This window comes from Armigeres subalbatus, chromosome 2, assembly GCF_024139115.2.
Source record: "Armigeres subalbatus isolate Guangzhou_Male chromosome 2, GZ_Asu_2, whole genome shotgun sequence".
Taxonomy (NCBI): domain Eukaryota; kingdom Metazoa; phylum Arthropoda; class Insecta; order Diptera; family Culicidae; genus Armigeres; species Armigeres subalbatus.
In genome coordinates, this window is record NC_085140.1 from 132,125,968 (window position 1) to 132,147,768 (window position 21,801).

General features: G+C 39.2%; 1 protein-coding gene across 11 annotated transcripts in view; it reads left to right on the forward strand.

Moving 5' to 3' along the window:
- The window catches only part of LOC134210860 (troponin C, isoallergen Bla g 6.0101-like), a 109,152-nt gene that overhangs the window by 56,132 nt on the left and 31,219 nt on the right, over nucleotides 1-21,801 (forward strand). For 4 of the 11 annotated variants that reach the window (XM_062687225.1, XM_062687230.1, XM_062687232.1 and 1 more), the window contains one exon: nucleotides 5,254-5,513. The exons of 3 other annotated variants lie outside the window; for them this stretch is intronic. Coding sequence is in view for 3 of the 8 variants with exons in the window: in XM_062687232.1 (XP_062543216.1) it covers nucleotides 5,254-5,261 (8 nt within the window). In the remaining 5 variants the exon portion in view is untranslated. Of the gene's footprint in view, nucleotides 1-5,185; nucleotides 5,514-5,820; nucleotides 5,966-16,623; nucleotides 16,709-16,773; nucleotides 16,946-21,801 lie in introns of those variants that run through there. 4 more of the 11 variants (XM_062687227.1, XM_062687233.1, XM_062687223.1 and 1 more) reach the window with 3 other exon arrangements.

The window sequence follows — 21,801 nt, forward strand, 5'->3', positions numbered from 1 at the left end:
ATTCCATTAGAATTTTCCAATGGGTTTCCTTCTCAAATTCTCTTGGAAATTACTCCAGAAATTTCTCCTGATTTTCTACCTAAAATTTCTTTAGTTCCCCCTCGGGAATTCCTCTAAAAATTCCCAAGTAATTCCTTCTCAAGTTTCCCTTAAAAAATACTCCAGAAATTCACCCAGAAACTACTTATGAAAATCCTCTGGGAATTCTCACAGAAGTTGCTCCGAGCATTCTTCATAAGATCTCTCTGGGAGTTCTTCCTTAAATTCCATCGGAAATCCTTCTTGATTTTTTTTTTCAAGAATTCCTCTTTAAGTTATTCTGGAATACGGTTCCGAAATTTCTACTGAAATTCATACAGCAACTTCTCTAGAAATTTCCAAACATATTTCTACTGGAATTTCTACTGAAATTCTCCAGAGGATTTCTTCATTAACTCTCCCGGGAATTTTTCCAGAAAATGCTTCGGAAATTCCTCCACAAAATCCTCGGGAATTGTTTCAGAAATTGCATCAAAACCCCTTCTGGAATTTATTCAGGATCACCCAGAAGAAGTTCCCGAAGAGTTGCCATAAGTATTACGATGGGTACTGTTTCAGCCAGAAATTACCCTTAAAGTTTTTCCTGGAAATCCCTCGAAAAGTCCTCCAGTAATTCACTGGAAGTTCCTTCAGAAACTCCCCCAGGAATATCCTCAGAGTTTATCTTGGAAATTCCTCCAAAAATCTCCCCGACAGTTCCTCCAAAAATTCCCTCGCGAACTTCTGCAAAAGTTTTTCAAGGTTTGTCCCCAGGAATTGCTTCAGCGCCTCTTCGGTAATTTCAAATTTAATTTCCTTTGAAATTCCTCCAGAAATTTTCACGGAAACTTCTCCAGGTATTTCCAGGTGTTTTCTCAGGAAAAACCCATGTCAATTTTTCCTCAAGTTCTCCCGGAACATCCTGCAGAAATTTACCTGGAAATTGCTTCAGAATCTCCCACAGGAATTTATCCAGAAATTCTCCCAGTTTTCCAGACATTTACTCAAAAATTCTTTCAAAGCCACCACAAAATTCCACCGGGAATTTGTTGAGGTTCTCACGTCAAAATTACTCCAGAAATTTCGCGGAGAATTCCTCCAGAAATTCCTACGAGATTTTCTCCACAATTTCCTACGGTAATTTCTCCTCAAGTTCCAACCGTACATGCTGTCGAAATTCAGTTAGGCATTCTACCACGAAATCCAACAGAAACTTCCCTACATAAATTTCCTCTGGAATTTATCCAGAAATTCTTCCGAGAATTCCTTTAGAAATTTCCCCCGGAGTTTCTCCAAAAACTGGCCCAAGAAGTCCTGTAGAAATTCCTACAAAAGTCACCCAGGTATTTCTTCAAAAAATATTCCGGGAATTTCTCCAGGCTCGCCAATAGAAATTGCTCCCGGATTTCCAACCCCCTGAATTCCTTCAGAAACTCCCAAGAGTTCTTGCAGGTACTTTTCCAAAAATTTACCAGAGAATTCTTTTTGAAATTTTCCTGAGAATTAATCCAGAAATCTCCCAGGAATCGCTTCTTAAGTTTACCCAAAGGTTCCTTCAGAAACTCTATCTGAAGTCCTATGAAAATATCCCAGAAATTTCTCCAGAAATTTTCCAGGAATTTTTCCAGGTTTACCACCAAGAATTGCTACCGATTTTTCCGGTAAGTCCTACAGAAATTCCTACGTTTTTTTCTGTATTTTCCATGAATTCCTGCAAATTTTTCATAAACTTTCACAAGAATTCCTCCTGAACTTCCAACGAAAATTTCTTTTTGAAATTCTTGTGGGAATTCCTCCAGAAATTCTTCCGAGACTTTCTTCAGAAACTTCCTCAGATTTTTCTTAGAAACTTTCTCTGATCCCTTTAGGAGCTTCTCAGAAATTCCTCCAGAAATTCCTCTGGAAATTCATGCAGAATTATTGCGGAAAACTCCCACGGGAAATCTTTCAGGAACTCCCAGGAATTCTCCAGAAACTTCACAAGAACTCACCTCAGAAATCGTTATAAATTTCCTCCGAGATAAGAAAGAAATTCTTCCGGGAATCGCTCCACAATACTTCCAAGTAATTTCACCAGAAACTCCCTCTGAAGTCTTTCATAAACTACCCAGAAAATCCTCCCGAATTCCCACAGAAATTTCTCAAAAAATCATTTGAGAATTTCTTCAGATTTGCTGCCAGAAATTCACCCAGCTATTATTCCGTAGGTTTCCTTAAAAATTAATAATAAAGAGATTTCCTATAGATTCTTTTCTATCTCCATATACAAGCTAATACTTCATCTCTTTAACCTTAATGAAGCATTCAAAAGCTATTTGATCATATTTTGTAAATTTAACCCTTTCGGGACGACTTTTTTACATTGATTCAATGTACAGATTTGGGTTTTTTTGCTCGATCCTAAAAGAACTAAAAAGATGTTGAAATATTTTTTCGCATGGCCTACGCCGTCCAAATTGTGTAGAAACAAAATTTCCAATGCTGAGAATATTCCAAAAATATCTATGTGATTTATGATCATGAAATTATCGAGTTTAGAATTTACGTTACCTTTTTTAGGGACTCCAAACATATGATCAAAACATGCGATCTATCCGATCAACCAAGTCCTGAACAATGTATCCGTGCATCAATAAACATCCCAGCAGATCCACTGAGCCGTAACAGTTTCACTCATTATGCTTACTAGCTACTGGAGAACTTTCAGGTTCTCCAAAACGCCCGGAAGTTCAAAAGATGCGATCTATCCGATCAACCAAGCCCTAAATGGTGTATACGTGCAACGCTAAACATCCCAGCATGTCCATTGAGCCGATAGAATTTCACTCATTAAGGTTATTACTTATTAGATACTACCCTAGCAGCACACATGTTCCACTTAGGTTACTGCAACTAGCATGTGACCAGATATAGTCACAAACAAGTTGCTGTAACCGATTTTGCCTGACTTGTGCTGCTCGGGTACAAACCTTTTCGGTTTTCCAAAATGCCCGGGAGTTCAAAAGATGCTAGCTACCTGATCAACCAAGTCCAGAAAGATGTATGCGTGCATCGCTAAACATCCCAGCAGGTCCATCGAGGAGATAAGGTTTCACTCAACACTTTTACTAGCTACTACAGCCCTTTGTGGCTCTTCAAACCGGCCTGGGATTCAGAACGTGCGATCTACCCGATCAACCAAGCCCTGAACGATGTATCCGTTTAGCGCTAAACATCACAGCAGCTTCATCGAGCCGATACGATTTTATTCATTATAGGCCCTCTGTGATTGAATGTTCTTCGACTTACTATCGACTAGTGGAAGCAAATGAATAAAAAAAAATCTGATGATGAATGATGATTCTATCGAACAATTTTCCAAGGAACTTCTATTCCACATCTCGATGTAAGCCAATGATTCTTTCATCAGCAACTCATAGAGAATAGGCTGTATTATAGACCCTTTTTGGAGATCATGTGATCTAACCAATGAACCAATTTATGAATGGTGCATGACAGCGGTTCTCAACCTGGAGTACATGTTAACCTCATTGTCATTGTGAATCTTGACTCAAGATTATTTTGAAGCACCTTGGACATTGGATCGCATGTTCATGGAAATTAGGACCATATGCTTATTACACCGGCAAAAGCCTTGATTAATCCGCTAGATACCGTCAGCTGAACTCCAGAACGAACCGGGAGTTCCATGAACATATCGTATTCTAGAAAATAGGCTTTGCATGATGCGTATATGATTATTGAACCAGATTGGATATATACTAATGATGAGGACATTGCAAAGGCCTTGATTGATCTGATAGATACCGTCGGTTGAACTCCAGAACATTTTGGAGTAACTTGAGCATCTCGTAATCAAGAAAATTGGATTTGCATCATGCGCATATGATTTTTAACCGGATTGGGGGAGTACCTGTACCGACGACGAGGACATTGCTAAAGCCTTGATTGATCTAGTAGATACCATGGGCTGAACTACAAAACGTTTTGAAGTACCGTGAGCTACTAGCATTCAAGAAAATAGGCTCCTCATGATGCGTATATGCTTATTTAACCGAATTGGATGAATACTGACGATGCGGACATTGGCCAAAGCCTTGATTTATTTGGTAAATACCGTGGGCTGAATTCTAGATTTCTAGAATTCTAGAATTCAAGAAAATTGGGTTTGCATGATGCTATTATGCTTATTGAAAGATTGGGTGATTACCAACGATAAGGACATAATTAATCACAGGCACATAACGTTCAGAAGGTTTCGGATATCTGGGTCTTCAGGATATAGTCGAACCCCTCATAAAGCCAACAGCCTGGTGAACAGTTTTGTTGAAGAAAGTAGGAACCTATTTATTTCTATGATTTTCCACAGTGAATCTAAAACGCTGGGCATATATGTCCCATCCGTCCTGAATAATTTATAATTGTTGGAAAATCACTTTTATAAACTATTTTGAAAAAAATCATATTTCGTCAAAAACATATTCCAGTAGAAAGGTCTTATATTGACTCCAAAAATGATTCTGCCAATTACTGGTGGAATGTTACAATAGCTGCGGATTTCTTTATTCGTCCTACATGAGTTTTTTTTGTTTTCACACGAGACTTGCAACTGTTGCTGCAAAGCCAAAAACAAAATGAGGTACATTTGAAAGAATTTGCTGACTTTGAGAGGAGTTTCACGCTGTTTCTCTATCTATCGAGTGCGGATTGTTGCATTTAATTTGTTGCTATTGCCAAAAATACACTATCGTAACTATAAAAGCATATACGACTATTGAATCAATTTATTCTTCATTTAATTACAAATACAGTGAGACACAACTTATTAGAAGTGTTTACTTAAGGAACCTTAATTGAGTAGTCGAATATTGCCTTAATGTGTTCACTACGTTACGCAATATTTTAAACGCAATGGATTTGGATTTATTCCTGATTTGGTTATAGCATAGCTGTGCAAAATAGCCCAATTTTTTTTTATTACTTTGTGGATCTGATAAAAACATTTCGAAGCCGTATTATTTCACTAGCTTTTTTTGCACTCGTTATACTAACCGGTGCTCGCCGAGTTTCATTGTTTTAGTCGTGCACTTCTGGATTTCGACCGTCTCAAATGTCCTTTGACTCCTGGAACTTTACTGTACTCAATATGGAACACCTTTCTTTCTAGTCACATTTGCTTTCAGCCACTAATGCTTCTCTCAACTGCTTCTGCTTCGTTCTCGTTCGCTGCTATAGGTTTATAAGCGAGAGCCTGATACCAAACTACACCATCTGATGCTTTTCCAATCTTTACTGATTTATAGGTAGCTTTGCAGCAGCCAGTGTTTCAGCGTCACCAAAGCTACAGAGAATTTTATCTTTACTTCTATTGCCTAAACTTACTGTTATTTTTTTAAACCTAGGGATAAGGTCAGGATAAACATCGTTATTTCGATACAGAAGAAGATCAGAATTTCACCATTCAGAATCATTAAAATAAATCGTAATCTTCGCTACCTACGTTTAGTCAAAAATCTTCGAAAAGAATACTACTCCATCCGTTTATCAATTTTATTTCAGACACAGTTTATTAAATAACGTCTAAGAGTTTATGAATTTACAATTCGAAACCCTTAATCGACATTGTAAGCAAACTGCGATTGAAATTTTTCTGATTCGCGTTGCTTCTACCATCAATCGATATTCATAGAACGTTCCAAATCATCGTCGAAAAAAATCATATCAAACCTGGATGAAATCACCGAAAAGACTATTTATCTAATGCTTACATTATTGCCCCAAAACCGTACACAACTAATGCAGGTGGAGACGAATAACCTGGCGCAATGCTTTCGGCCAACCGTTTTACGAGTATTTCGGATCAATGAGATGCTAACCTCACTTTCGCTTTTAAGATTAACCAAACGCCGTCGACTGAAATAAACGCATTGATACTCTTCTAAAAGCACACGTGTCTACTTATGAGTTTTATTTAGATTGTGAAACCATTTATAGCTACTTACCACTGTTTTCGGCTTATCTACGCATCGAGGATACCTCCTACTCATAAAGCATTCGGGTGGAGAACCATTTTTTTTTTCATTTGACGAAACCTTCGACATTTTGGACACACTTACAACAGTTTTGCTGTTAAGTATAACATACAATAAAATTCCAAACTGATAAATTGATTCAAGCCAGTTAATGGCATTCCTAATTGAATACCCAATGCGTCGAAGGGTTTAGTCCAACGAAATCAGAGTCCGTCCCCTGTGCGCAAAGTTTCTATCGTGTGGGAGTTGCGATCGATTCCATTAAGCGAACAAAACAACAAAAACGTCACCACTTTACTGTCTCTTTTTTTCTTCTTGATGAATTTCGCTTTCTTTGCAACGGTTGTGTGACTTACTGTTTAACACCTTTTTTTTTGGCTGCGAATTTCGTAATGCTGAACGCACATTTTCTCTGGCTCTTTTCTTGCTGTTGGGTAAGCTTATCTATTGAACGAACCGAATCCCGTAGGGATGTCACGTATTGGTGATAAAAGCTAGACACTCACGGTTCATTGAGAGAAGGCTTTGCTGGCAGTTTGCATTTTTTTGGCGGCTAACGTGGGATTCGTAGAAAAGAGATCGACCCCTGCATTTAATTTCAAAACCCATTTGAAAAGGATTAACAGTCATCAAGGCGCGAATATTGATTAGGAGTTTAAATAAAGCGCAGTTGAAAAGAGTTTAGGCATCCTGGAATATAATCATTCACGGAAACTAAAATTTAAAAAATGCCAGAAATTTTATGTTCGGCAAAAACGGCATTTATTTATGTCAGTGTCATATCAGAACCAGTTAGAATTTATAAATTTGGATTTTATTTAAATTCAAATTAAGAGAGCGGATCTAATTCGGTCTCATGGTTACGGAGTAATCCCAGGGTTGGTCGAGTTGTTTTTTTAGTTGGATATAGTATTGAAAGCCTTGAAGCGCGACTACATGTCAAATATGCTGATATCTCAAACAGTGCCGGTGTTTTATTTTACTCAGAAGTTTCGGCTTGGGTTTCGGCGTTTTATGAAAATTCGATTCAATTCTTTTCTTTCAAAATTGCAAGACATTTTTTGTATTTTCCCGAAAAATTCTTTCGAGAGCCTACCGAAAAATCTTTCGATGTCACGAGTATTCTTCTGAATTTTTATAATTTCCAGATTGATTCAAATTTCCACGAGAAATTGTTTTGAATTTCGACAGGCATATATTTTTAGGATTTCATTTGTATTTCGTCGGCAAGTTTTTCCTCCGGGAGTTTGTTTCGATTTCCACGATTTTCTACAAGAAATTGTTCGGAATTTCTATCCAAATTCTTTCATGGGAAACTTTTCGATATTTTTAAGAGAAATTCTTCCGTGTTTGAGATTAATTAGTGCACGGTGCTAACGCTTATTGCAGTGCTTGTCCGCAATAAACGCGGAGTAAAAAAAACAACTGTCCGGCGGAATGCAAATCGATTAGTGGCCGCTTGAACTTGTCGAAAGGTTCTTGGCTCATGAAACTAAAGAAGCTGCGTCAATAAAACTTTGCTGAGATCTTTCCTATTTTTGTAATCATTGCTATTTTTTTTAATCAAAAATTTCATGTAATATGCCTACTTTCTGATGGTCAGTGAATGAAATAGTAATCTATGATTTAAAGATGCTTTTACGCAACAAACATTGGAAGCTGATAGAGTGCTTATTCAACCAAAATAACTCTTCTTCAGCTAAAGAACTAACATAAAAAGGCACGCGGATTGCTAAGGAGAATTCTTCTTAGTCTTAATGTTTACTGGACTTGATGTTTTACCGTTGGGACTTCGAGAAAATCGTTTACATTTCAATAATTGTGTGATTAAAAAACATCAGCACTTTTAGCGGTCTTTGAGAGTTCTTAATTGAGGCCTCTCATTCACGACGTCACTGGTACGAATCCGGTCTGAATGGATTTTTTTTAATGAATTATTGGCAGTGGCTGATTTTCTACTCGCCGCTACCACATCCAGGCGCTATAGTATATGCGTAAAATAGCCAGCAGGAGTTATCCGCCAGAAATTTGTATGGCGAAGGACATCTAATGCGGGTTTTCTCAAAATTAGGAACTTTTCATGAAAAACTATTTGGTACCAGTCATGTAGGAAGGTGTTCGCTACTACGCCTACCAAATATTTCTCGACTAAGGTGCTTAATTTTGAGAAATCGAACCATAGATGCCTTTCGCCATACTGATTTCAGAAAGTTAACTCCTAGTGTGCCGCTGTAAGCACGCTCAAAGCAGGCGATTCATTGAAGGCGATTATAAATATAAATAGAGCCAGCGCCAGAGTTTCTGTACAAAATAAATAGGCACCAGCTATTTAGGCGTAATCGATAACTTGATAATTTGGCGTCAGTATAGTTGAAATGATGCTGGACCATTAGACTAAAGGTCTTTGGGCCAAAGGCCATTAGGCCGAATTGTCATTATGCCGAACGATCATTAGGCCGAATGAGAAGTGGGGAGTGAGAAACGGGTTGTGCGAAGTGAGGAAAAAGTAGAACGGAAGATGAAAGAAGGATGAAGGAAGTAGAAAAAAGAAAAAAAGAAAGAAGAGAGAAAGAAGAAATAAAGAAGAATGAATAAGGAAGAAGGAAGTAGTAAGAATCAGGGTTTGCAGAAATCGCTCTCAATAGATAACGAACAACGATATAAAAAAAGGCAAAAACCTCTTCGAATCATAACAAGCCATGAAAACAAAACAATCGCACTTGTATAAAAGTTGAAAAAAAAACTGATTCGGATAGGCGGACCCCACCGATGGGGTTTGATAAAACGCTTTGTTCTCACTTATTTTATGTTGTGTTATTTTATGTTCTATCGAGAGTGTATACTATACAGACATGATAAGTGAGAGATTTTCTCTTTCTCCTTCCGATTCAAACCCTGGTAAGAATAAAGAAGGAAGATAGAAAAAAGAAGAAGGAAGAAGATAGAGGAAGAAGGAAAAAGATAGAGGAAGAAGGAAAAGGGAATAAGTAGAAAAAGAAGAAGAAGGAAGAAAGAAGAAAAAAAGGTAGAAGGGAAAAATATCAAAGGATGAAAAACAAAGAAGAAAGAAGGCGAAAGAAAGAAGGAATAATTGAGAAGGAAGAAGAAAAAAGAAAGAAGCAAGAAGAAACTAAGAAGGATAAATAGAGAAGGAAGAAAGAGAAGGGATAAGGAAAAAGAAAAGAGGAAAAAAAGAAGAAGAAGGGAGGAAAAAAAGTAGAAAGAAGGAAGAAAGAAGAGGAAGAAGGAGTAATAAGAAGGAAGAGGTAGAAAGAAGAGGGAGAAGGAAGAACAAATAAAGAAGAAGAATTAAGGAAGAAGAATGAAGAAAGAAGTAGGAAGAATGAAGAAGAAGGAAGAAGAATGAAGAAAGAAGGAAGAAAAGAGAAGGAATAAATATCAAAAAAGAAGAAAGAAGGAAGATAAAAAAAGAAAGAAGAAGGAAAAAGAAGAAAAATAGAAGAAGGAAGATGCAAGAAGGGAGAAGGAAGAAGGGGTAAGGCACTTTTTTCTTTTTTTTTTGCTCATTTGACCTAATAATCGTTTGGCTTAATGACCTTCGGCCAAATGGCCTGACACCAGTTGAAACTGATGTCTTGACTTGCTAATTACTATGAAATTTGCATTGTCTTTTATCGGACTCAGTTGTTTCAATAAAACTCTACGGAGCCGAGAACAAAAAAATAATATAAATGTAACATAAAATATAATCAATTATATGATCTACGACCGCATTTTTTCTTCGGGTGTGTTACTGAACCGGTACTTGAACCAGAGCCCGACGCAGACAATTGAGCTCATCGCTGCGTCACTGGTGGATGAGCCAGAGCTTCATTTATGGCGATTTCCACCTCCTCCAAAGTAACATCATCTTTCTTCCGTCGATTTTGTTCCCCGGATGTGTGTTTTCACGAACCACCGACTGCCTCAGATTTTCTGATTTAGGATTTTTTCTGGAACTTCGATAAAGTCCTCATCCGAGGTTTCTGACGATTCCTGCTTTTTTTCATTCCTAGAAACAACGGCAGCGTGCACTGTATTTGTTTTTTGGGCTTTTTCCGCTCTTGCTGAGGACAAGATGACCTACTGCTTGACAAAGAAAGCACGTGTCCTTGAGTCCGTCGTAAAATATTCTTCCTTTCCAACCCGCTACTTCTATTGATGGCGGAATACTTTTTCCAACTTCCATGTATACACCACGGACTCCTGTGCGTAGGTACTCTAGACCCGATTCCAAGGTGAACTTTTCTCGGACATGGTGATCAACTTTCACAAACAATCCGAGATCCTGGGATGAACTTTTGTGTGAAACTTCCGGCGGCAGATCAAATACACGGACGTTCCGCATATTGATTCCTGCGATTTGCATCCGAAATTCAACCGATAGCGCATCATGACACCAAAAGTAGCGCGTAGCTTGCGGCCAATGACCTACACGCCGGTCTTTGAAGCTGCGTTGACTTTTGGCTTGTCCGGTATTCCACGCTTCGCACGATTCTTAGCGAGCAAGCTAACTGGCCAATTTGCATCGTCTGTTGGAATGAGATGCACGATTTTGGACAAAATATTTTGATGGTCGGGTTCGTAAATTTCAACTTCGTTGAATTTCCCGAGCTCTGGGGACGAGGCCTAAAATTTCGCGGTATCTGAGGACTTTTCCAACTCAGAATCGTTGACTTTGTTCCGACCGCAAAAGCGGTCAATTTTGTTCCGTGCTGTAGTGTGTTTTGTAAGTCGAGCATAAGTTTGTTGAAGCTCAGTGTCGTTAATCATGTAAGATTTAGTGTGCGTAGATTCGAGTTTGAAAAGGTTCGTGGCAGTATTGAATTGGCGAAGCCGACACACTAGATCCAGATTCGAGACCGTTTTTGACCCCACGCATCGGCTACGAAGCTTCCCGGGGTACACTTGGCTGGAGAAGGTTTGCGAATCGTCAAAATCGCACCTTCTTTGGTAGGCGCAGCCGAACTACCACAAATCAGCATAAAAAATTTTATCGTCCTCCAACCGCAAGTAACAAATCGCCGTTGTCGTCGTCATCATCAAGATTTTTTTATGTACAGGTTATCCGACTTGTGAATATCCCCAACTCAGCCATCTTGGATTTTTGTATGGAATTTATGCTCGTTTGTTTCCGTTTTGTACTGAAAATGCATGTTTTCCCCCCGCGCTGGTTATTCCCATCTACTGAGGAAGTCGTATAACCTGTACATAAAAAAATCTTGGTCATCATCTTCGATCAACTACCGACGGCGCATTAACTCTTCTTTACGCGCCAGGAGGACTATCGGGCGCTTCTACCACGCTCATGTGTAAGCCAGCGGACCGAATGATGGAGTAAGTGATCAATCCAACATCGACGCAATACGCCGTCCGTCGACGTGAGTTTCTGGCCCGGAGTAGTGCGCAAAGCAGCTCCGGCCCCATCCGTCAGTCCTCTCCAAACTAACTAGTTCGAAAATCGTGAGTAATATGGACGCCTAATTCTCGGGAACTTTTTCAAATCGGCGTATGTAACATTTTGATCAAGCTGAGAAAATGAGCTTGGAAGTTTTCAGATTTCATTTTTATTCCTATTTAGAAACTAATCATTTTTATTGCAATTGAATACACCTCAACGATACATTATGAAAAGGTTCATCGTCGCTGACTCTGAAATCTGCACTGCGTGTGAACATTTCAGTTATTTTGATAAAAATATATGTTACAACGTTCTGCCACAAATAAATCACATACGTCGTTTTGATACGTCAGCATGACCGAGGTCATGCTACTTTCGTCGAAATGTTACGCTGCTCCGTACGCTGCATTGTTGATACGTCGAAATGTTGCGTCAAGTTGAAACGATTCACGCACATGCGACAAAAAATGCAAGACTTACAAAACGACGTAACAACATTTGCTGCAGAAAAACAACGTAAAATGTTTTTCTTAACGAAAATCAGATTATTCAAGCAACATGCTTAATTTTGAAATCAGTGATGAAAAAGTACAAGCAGACGCACGTTTTAAACTATTTAGTTGTTCGAAAAAACTTTTTAAAGTACATTTTCTGCTAAGCGGTGTATGTGCAATATTTTCAACAATGATGTTACACCGTTTTGCAAAAAAATTGATTTACATTTTTAAAAACACATTTTCACGTAGGTTTGAAGATATACACATTTTTAGATGAATTTGATGCCATATGCTGTTGAAAACGGGTTTGTTTACAATTTGCGACATACGCCGTTTTGAAAAAGTACCCGAGAATTGTTTGTGTCGTTTATGGCCATGTGGCAGTTAGGACACAGCAATTTATTTTGCGAGTCGTCAATAGCCTATTGAGGACGGCTCCAGTGAGAAACTCACCGAATGTGAGAAGACGAGAGTGAGTTCGGAGGAGACATGTTGTCGGAGTCAACCGAAAGAGTAACTTAGTTTGAGAGACCGCCGTCGAAGAGAAAACAAAAACAGAAGTAGAAAGAGATCACACGATGGTGAAGAGTAGAATAAGAAAAAATACACGCACACGTAGATAGCACAGAGGGAAACAGTGGGAAATGCTACGCCTAGGTAAATGCAAGGAATGAAGGAAATACAATAAAAGCCATGTAAAACCAAAATGGGGATCTCATGTATAGGATGGATCAGAACCGAAATACAAATCGTAAGTTAAAGCGATACAATGGTCCAAATGACTATGCGCGTAGTTGAATGTATTTAGTTACTGTCCTTTAAATAATTTATGTCGCTTCGTGTTCGAACTTAGGTTTTGTTGTTGTTGTATTTACTGGGTAGTCAGCCCAATTTGATTTTTGACAGCTCTCAGTCTTCAACGGGGTGGAACGGGTGGATATTTTGTGTTGGTCCAATGAGGATAATCCCCGCCTGAATGACTTTGTTTCCAGGTTGGAAGTCGAAGAAAATTATCCAAGAAATCTCTTGAAATCAGTTGTGTCCGCTCGGAAACGAGAATTACGAGGTTAGCCTATCAGCTTTCTCTTAAAGGACTTAAAGGAAAGCGACCCTTCCCCTATGAAGATCTCAAGCAGGGCAATGACAACTCGTTAGGCGGTCTTCTTCCAAGAGTGGCGCATAAGCCGCCCAATTATAAACCGGAAACGCGACTGGCCGACCTATTATAAGAGCCAAATGACATTTTCAGCAAAACGGCTCTTCTTTCAAACGACCATTTGGCCAAACAACATTTTCGGCCTAATGCCTATTCGACCAAATGACCAGTTATGGGAAACAGCTTTTTGGGCTGAATTACCAGTTCGGCCGTATGTCGCTTTGTCCAAAAGAAATTTTCGGAAGAACCGTTTTCGATGAAAAACCGTTTCGTCCAAACATTTATTTCGGCCAAATGCAATTCGGCTAGATGGATTTCGATTTAACGTGTAACGATTTTCGCAAAATGACCCTTCTCTTTTTTAATAAATATCCATTGAATTTACGAAGAATTTCTTATTGACAATACAAAGAATCTCACGTTGAAATCTAAAGAAATTCCTTTGAAATTCCGAATAACTTTTCATTGAAATACCGAACAGTGAACCGTGAAAATTAAAAAAATAAGAAACAAACGTAATGAAGAAATTCGACACGCCAATTCACCAAAATAGCATTCGGCGTGAGGCCACGAACGTCGCCGCCACCGCCGATTTTTGGATCGGCGCCCACCCCTACCCACAGGAATTGCCTCTAAAATTCCTCCAGGATTCTTTCCCGAGGATCTTCAAGGAGTTGCTTCAGGAATTACTTCAAATAATCCGTCTGCAATTCCTTTGCAAATTCTTCAAGGAATTCCTTAGGAAATGCCTGCACGAGATCCTTTGGAAATTCCTTTAGGAGTTTCATTGGAAATTTCTCCAGATGTTGCTGAAGAACTTTATCAGGGAATTGCCTCAAGAATTCCTCCTAATATTCTTTTCTAAATACCTCCATAAGAAATTGTTCCAGACATTCCTTTGAGAGTAATTCTTCCTCAAGGAATAACTTCTAAAACTCTTCACCTTTAAACTTTCCCTCGAAATTCTAAAAGAATTCCTCCTTAGATGTTTAAAAACACTTTCCTACAAACACACGCAGAAACTCTAAGAGGATTTCCTCTCCGAATTCCAGGAGGAAATCCTTTCCGATTTCTACTCCTCTGAATTCCAGGAGGAATTTCCTTCCACATTTTTGGAGGAATTCCTCTCCGAATTCCCGGATAAATTCCAAGTAGAATTCCAAGTATTCCAAGAATTCCAAGTAGAATTTCCCGAGTTTTCTGCGGAATAATTATCCTAATTTCACGATAAATTCCCCTCCGAATTCCTGGAGGCTTTTGATTAAAATTCTTGAAAGAATCTCTCTCCTAACTCCCGGAAGAAACTCCCTCCGTAGTCGCGAAGAAATTCTCCTCTAAGTTCGTAGGAGAGTTGCCTTTCACATTTCCGGATTAATTCCTCTCCTAATTCCTGGAAAATGCCAAGAAAAATTGCCTTCCGAATTCCTGGAGAAATCCTGATAGATTTACCCCTCCAGGAATTTCTTTGGTAATTTCTGAAATTTCAAGATTTTATTTGGGAAATTCATACGAATTTTTTCAAAAATTCTCGTTGAAGAAACTGTATAGGAATTTCCGGAGAAATTTCTATAAGAGCTCCTTGAGGAATTTCCGATGGAATTCATGAAGAAATGTTCAAAGAAATTCTTTAAGCAATTTCCGATAGCACTCCTGCAGGTATTTCAAAAACAAATACCTAAAGGGATTCCATAAAGATAATATTTGAGACGGAGCAACTGTACCGTGCTAATAACGCACGCAAGTTCTATGAGAAGTTGAACCGTTCACATGAGCGCTACGTTTCACATCCTGACGTGTGTAGGGACATGAAGAGAAACCTTCTTATGAACGAGTGTGAGGTGATCCAGAATTGTCAACAGCATTATGAAGAACAGCCTATGTGGCTGGCAACGAAGGCGAAGGTATGGTGAAAAACCTGAGAACACGCGCGCATAACGTAAGTTTTCCTTTTCGTGGGTCTCCACAAAATCCAGGTAGGCCGGCTGAAAAACAACAAAGCCCTTGAGGTTGACCAACTACCAGGAGAGCTATTTAAACACGGGGGTGAGACACTGACCAGAACGTTGCACTGGTTAATTACCAAGGTTTGAAAAGTGTTGTGTCCCATCGAAAAAAAGGACGATGAGCCAGATTGTGTAAGCCTACATCAGATTGAAGAGCGTGGCTAAGCTGTTTGGATTAGTTAGAAACCACCACGAGTTTGTATCGGCGGTATCGAAACCGAGGTGGTTGAGGAATTCGTGTACTTGAGCTCACAGATTTTGGAGTCCACAAGGAGTGATAGAGTTTGCCACCTTATCATACTGACTATTTATAAAACGCTACCGGTAGTTCGATGCTCGTGAAGGATAACAATATTGGGCAACTGCGGTGGGCTCGACACGTAGCCAGAATGCTAAACAAACATCTGGTAAAAATGATTTTCGACAACGATCCGACGGGAAGAATAAGACGAGGTGCAACAAATCACCAAATCACCACCACGCTCATCATCATCATCATCTTGGGCCAATTTGGTTTCGTCAAAACGAAAATTAGGTACGAACTCTCGAGTTTTCAAACAAGGTAAATAATTTATAAGAAGGGCGTCTTCTTTTCGGAGATATTCGATACAGAACCGTATTCTGGCACTGGAAGGCGTTGTCAAAAACATAAGTCGATTTTTGAAAATATCTCAAAAGCAACTTTTTCAACATCTTTTAGTCATAATACAGAAGTTTTGTAATTTCCTGATTTGACGTGGAACCGCTCTATGTCGTAAAATATTTGATAAAATAATTGCACGAACTTCAAATTACATTTCTGTAATTTGAAAGTAACTGTAAGTAACTGAGAACTTATTGATTCACATATGCTACGCAGACAATTCTATTCGCAAAATAAAGGCTAAGATAAAAAGGAAATACTATTTTTAGGGAGATGACCCCAAACTTATGGCCGAAGCCAATAATACCCGATTTTCATTATTTCACCGTATAGAAGAAATCCAGTTTTTTCCACATCATTCTATAAACATTTTCATTATAAGAGTATACTATATCAAGATTCACATTCCCATTTCTTGGAAATTTCGTCGGCTTTTGCCCAGAAATTTTGGATGAAATGTTTAGATTAATTTGGAACAATAGATTTAACTTTAAATTTAATTTTATAATGAATTTCAAAAGGAATACGTTTTGTCAAATATCTCAAGTGCAGAAAACTTTATTATTACAGTATGAGATGTTCTATGAACGATATGAATCATTTACATTTCAAAAAAAAATCTAAAACACACTCTATGCTATAACTGCAAATATTTCGAATAATCTTCACACTACAAAGCCTAATCGAACAAGCCTATTTGCACACTTCTTCTACTTTGCAAACAATAATGTGTCGCTTCCAAATTTTTATAAAACCATTTATTGAACTGCTTCAACAACTTACATAATCCGGGTAAGCCTAATATTTATATTAATAAAATATAACGATACATACAAAGTAATGGATTTATACTAATCTTTTAAACATCTATAGATCGGGATCCGAATAAGGACAGTTAGACCGCATAGGCACATCCCACCCTCCAAGACACATCATATCATGAGACACAAACCGAAAGGTAAACGCCATACTGGCTTTTTCTATTTCGATATGCAATTTATTTGGTTTCTTTTCTATTGCAAGGTGACTGATCAACGTCTTCACGATGGATAATACAACCGAATACGAGCATGTTTGAAGTTTGCGGCTGAATGTCCTCACAGGTTAGGATAGTAGGTGTTAATTTTTCTTTTTGGAATTTCCGACCAAATCTTATCGTTCTGATCGATGAAGTTATTGCATCCTGTTGTTTCCGGCACGATTATAACAATGAATGATGTATCTTAATTACTGTTAAGCACTTTCACGATTTAAAATCATAATTTATTTAAAAATATTATTGATACCAAAGTATGTTAGATATAAATGGAAATTCAATTGTTATTCAAGTGTATGATAAATGCCTTTCTAATACAAACGTGTTACTTTCATGTCCTCAAGCCTGTCGATGCGTGCGCAAAAAAAAAAACAAATGATTCTTAGGAAAAATAACGATGATGAACAGATCTATGAAACTAAACAAAGATAAAGAAGCGTTCATTAAATCTTTCTTTTTGACCCTCGAATTGCGAACAAGTTTGATTGACAGTTTGCCGATGCTAAGTTATAATTAGAAACACATTTCCGCCGATTTAAAAGAGTGCGATTTTTTGTACATTTGAATTAATGTTCACGTCATCGTTAAGTCACATCGACTGATTAGTCGAACGAAACGAAAACAATTCATACTGTTCCGCTGCGTAGCTGTGTGCAAAATTGTACGAAGTAAAACGTACGCAGTGGTAATTCACCCATTGCAAGCGAAACGATCGTTTGCGTATATTTGTCATGCAATAATTTGGCGAAAATGTTCGCCATCACAGCATGGACGAAATTAATTTCATGGTCGACTGGCATGTCAGTTGTTTCGCAATTGTTGAAATGCATTGCACTCAAAGAGTCACCGACATTTCCTGGTGATGGGATATTAATTGGCTGAAAAGGTCTGACTAGTTCTGATTTTCCAATCCTTGAAGCATTTTCTTTTCTGATTCTAGTCGTTGAAAAGGATGGTTTGGGTATTGTAAATGTTCACTGCATTTGGAATGCAGGTGATCCCTGCCGCTAAATATAATCATTTCCTAAGTTTTCAACATCCATCAGTATCTCAGTAAATCACAAACTGGAAGCAAGCCATTTTTCATCCCATATTCAAGCTAGTAGACAAAATTTTCTTTTGCAGCCTTCTCCTCTCTTGATACGCGCACTTTATGTCGTCTGCATCAACACCTAAGTACACACTTGTCTGCTTCAATTTAGCTCCGGCTGCATATACGCACCATTCATCATACCATCTAACGATGCGATGTGACTCTGACTTGTGCCAAGTGCAAACCCCGACGTCGTCGCAACCACCACCACCCTGGTGTGTAATAAGCGAATCAAAAGATCATACCGACGCTCCCTTGAAGGGATGTGATCTGAAATGCGCCATACTTACAGAACTAAGGCACCGAGATTCACTCAAAAAAAATTTTACACGGTTGGTATTCTTTAATTTCCCGGTTGATCTGATTTTTCACAGCTTTTAAAATACCACCTGAATTTTCTGATTTTTTAAGATTTTTTTCATGGAGCTAACTTATAGTTTCATCAACGCTAAAGGTCGTAATCAACTAAACCCCAACCATGTCAAAAAAGAACCGGTTGTAAAGAAAACTTTCGATTTGAACTTTTGGGCGAAAAACAAAATTTATTGACAAACTTCAAATGTGAAAATCATTGCTTGTTGAGCTGGGAAAAGAGAACCATTAGTAGACATTACATACTGAGTGATTCATCTCCCAATCCGCATTGAATTTTGGTGGCAATATTTCCAGCTTATGAGAATGCCCTCTCTGGTTTGTCCAATGTAGGACGAATGATCCCAAGAGTGTCAAAAATAATTGTCAAGTCCTTGCTCTTAATCCCTTCAGATTCATAATAGGAGAACACTTTACGGATTACTTGCAAGGATCCTGACGTTATTGTAGCTACCACCGGCAATGCAAGAGTTTTTCTCTGCTGCAGTCTCTCCACGAGTTGTTCTTTAACCGAGAAATCATAAAAATCATCCATAGACGCATCTTCTTCGTCTCAGCTTCGACAATGGCATCAGGAATGATTAGACGTTTCAAGATCCTAATCAAAAGTCGTAAGGCGTAATCACTTCGTGGAACAAATGGCATGGATGTAATTTCTCTCCGGTAGAAACTATGAAGTGTCGGCCTTCGTTCACAGTTCCTCCGGCCTGCACAAGAACTCCGATGCTTGAATCCATCGACAGCCGGCGTCGAAGTATGGCTCTTTGCCCCATTTTGGTAACCTCGTCTGCGATGTTCAACCTATTTGGCACCCTCCGCCATTCGTTTTTCTTCGTCAACGGCGATAATCGCAACGAAGTCAGATCAAAAATGTGTTGGAATTGGACCAGCAGAAACGCTGCTGAATTGGGATCGCCTGATTCTCTCCCAGGAACGTTAACTGGCTTCTGTGGTGGCGGTCATGAACTTCGAGCGCGGAACAGAATCGTACTTTAAAGGTGCAACCTTGGCTTTTGCGATCACGTGCGAGCATTGTGGTTTACCATCTGCCGCCTTGCTGGCAGCAACGAACAAGTGTGCTTGCAGTGCAGCGTTTTGTATTGTTTAGTGCAACATTTTGCGAAATAACATCCAGATATCCGTATTGTTTCTATTACGTACAATAACATGATCCATTTTGGCAAAGTTGCTCGATCTGATATGATCCACGTACTCGTCCAATTTGATACCGCTTCGCCATACTTCCTGCGTGATTATTTTGCCATACACCAAAAAAGACGCAAAGAGTCTGAGCAGATCCAAAAGGCTCATTGTATTTGGTCTTTTGATCGGTTTACTTCTCGAACAAATGAGCACAGTCACAAACTTCGAGGTTTTCTACGATATCTGGCATATCCGTTTCTGTCTTCGATTCATTACCGTTCATCGTTGCAAGATCATTGAGAAGCTCGACTTGTCTCTATTATGTTTCCACAATAGCCCTGCTGCGAAACGATTACCTACTCTAGGAGTGGTTTGCTTCAGAATCCACCGTGCTTTTTGCACCTGCTTCGAAGTAATCGCGAATATTGTCCATTGCATTCGCAAAAAATGACTAATTGTAATTATTCGCTCCACAATTTCCCTGATATTACTTCAGAACGAAACATATCAGAAGTTAATTTCAGGTAGAGTTGAGTTACTGCCCCCTATAGATCAAATTGTTCCATCAAGCATTGTTCAACAGCAATGTTGCTGATGAGCCTGCATCCAGGAAAGGGAAAGGAAGGTTGATATTATCAGTGTTGGAAAGCTGTGTTATTAATTATCGCTTTTTTGTCACATGTAGTACTACATGAGTGGTGTCGTAACTGACAGCCGCTGACCTCGCACCGATTTGAGGATCTAAAGCAAACCTAATTCAATGGCCACCTTTATCATATACGTGGCATGATTTGCGAGTATCTTTTTGGCCAGACTGTACAAATTCAACAACCTCCGGTCTATGAATGCTTATCCTTGTTCCTGGGTCTTTGCTACAGACTAAACAACAGACGATATGAAACTGCTCAATTTTAGTAGATAAGGTTGTGGAAAATGTGCTAAATGCTAAGTTCTTGCAAGAGAGCAGGAATGCAGAGGTGAGTTCGTTAATCAGCAGCGATGAGATGGCTGACTGAATTTCTGACAACCATGGCGAAACCGATAAAGATCTTCATCCGCCCTGACCCCGGAACTGCGACGTCATGGGCAGTGTTGTCTAGCTTTCTAACTTTTACTTCTGGAAGTGCATAAAGCGTATGCAGCGTGCGAATAACCTCTGGTACCGTATCTAGATCAAGCAGGTTGTACCACACAAATTCAGTGCATTGCATTGTCTTTAAAACAACGTTGCAGTCGTGTGAGGTTTTCCACTCAGGTATACCCGCACACAAACGTATTTTTTTGGGAATTTGCTAATAACCCTCTTTATTTCAGCGTACGAAATTATGTCCCGTATTCTGCTCAACAGATTGAGACCGCTTGACGAGTCATTCGTCGGCGAATACCAAGCAGGTTTTCGTGAGGGTGGTTCAACGACGGATCAAATGTTTATCCTGAGACAAATCCCTGATAAATTCCGGGAGTACAACTTGCAGACACATCATCTGTTTATAGATTTTAAGGCGGCGCACAATGGGAAACAACGTTCGCATATTCCTCAAATAACCTCACTTTACTAGTCTGATCTAAAATTTTACAGGGAATCGAGTAGAGTTATTTTCGTCCACCGCACAACTAAAGAAGCTAAAATATTGCTCATTTTACCCTACGTGCTACTATTTTCTAACTATTACCCAAAAAGTCAAGGTCTTCCGCAAAGCATAACAAATATGGGGCATTAGGGGAAAACAAGGTCTTGCAGATTCGTGCAGTGAATTTAACCACCTTTGCCTATTCTCCACCTATTCTCCAGAAAGTTCTACGATTTGTGTCAAAATGTCAGCGTAATCCGCCCATACCGAACCGAGATATCGAATTTATTCGCGTTATGGACATTTTATTTGCCTTTCAACGGCATACGATTCAGTGAATGAATTATGGCAATTTATGCTAGAACATGGTTTTCCGACGAAACTGATACGGCTGATACGTGTAACGTTGGACGGATCGAAATAGAGTGTAATGGTTGCGGATGAAATATGGACATCATTTGTAACCTTGGATGGATTGAAGCACTCTCGAATATACTGGTCAATATATCGCTCGAGGGGGCAGCAGGGACTATGTCCAAGGGCTTGACGATCCCTCCCCAGGCTATCTGCGAGTTGTGGCGCCTGCCTAGGATGTGGTGGGGTTTGACAGTGGGCCCTGTTAAACCTCTATAAAAAGCTGCATGTATCCGCAAGTAGGCTCCGCCAAAGCGACCGTGTGCCGCTCAATGCGCACAAGCCCAAGTCCTGGTGTTAGGTGGGACGCTAAACAGCCCTGACACGACGGCCCTCCGACGAGACAGGAGGTTTGCGCAGGCCCAATAAGCCGCCTTTAAAAATAACTATTACGAACGATATAGAAGATAATACGACTCGAT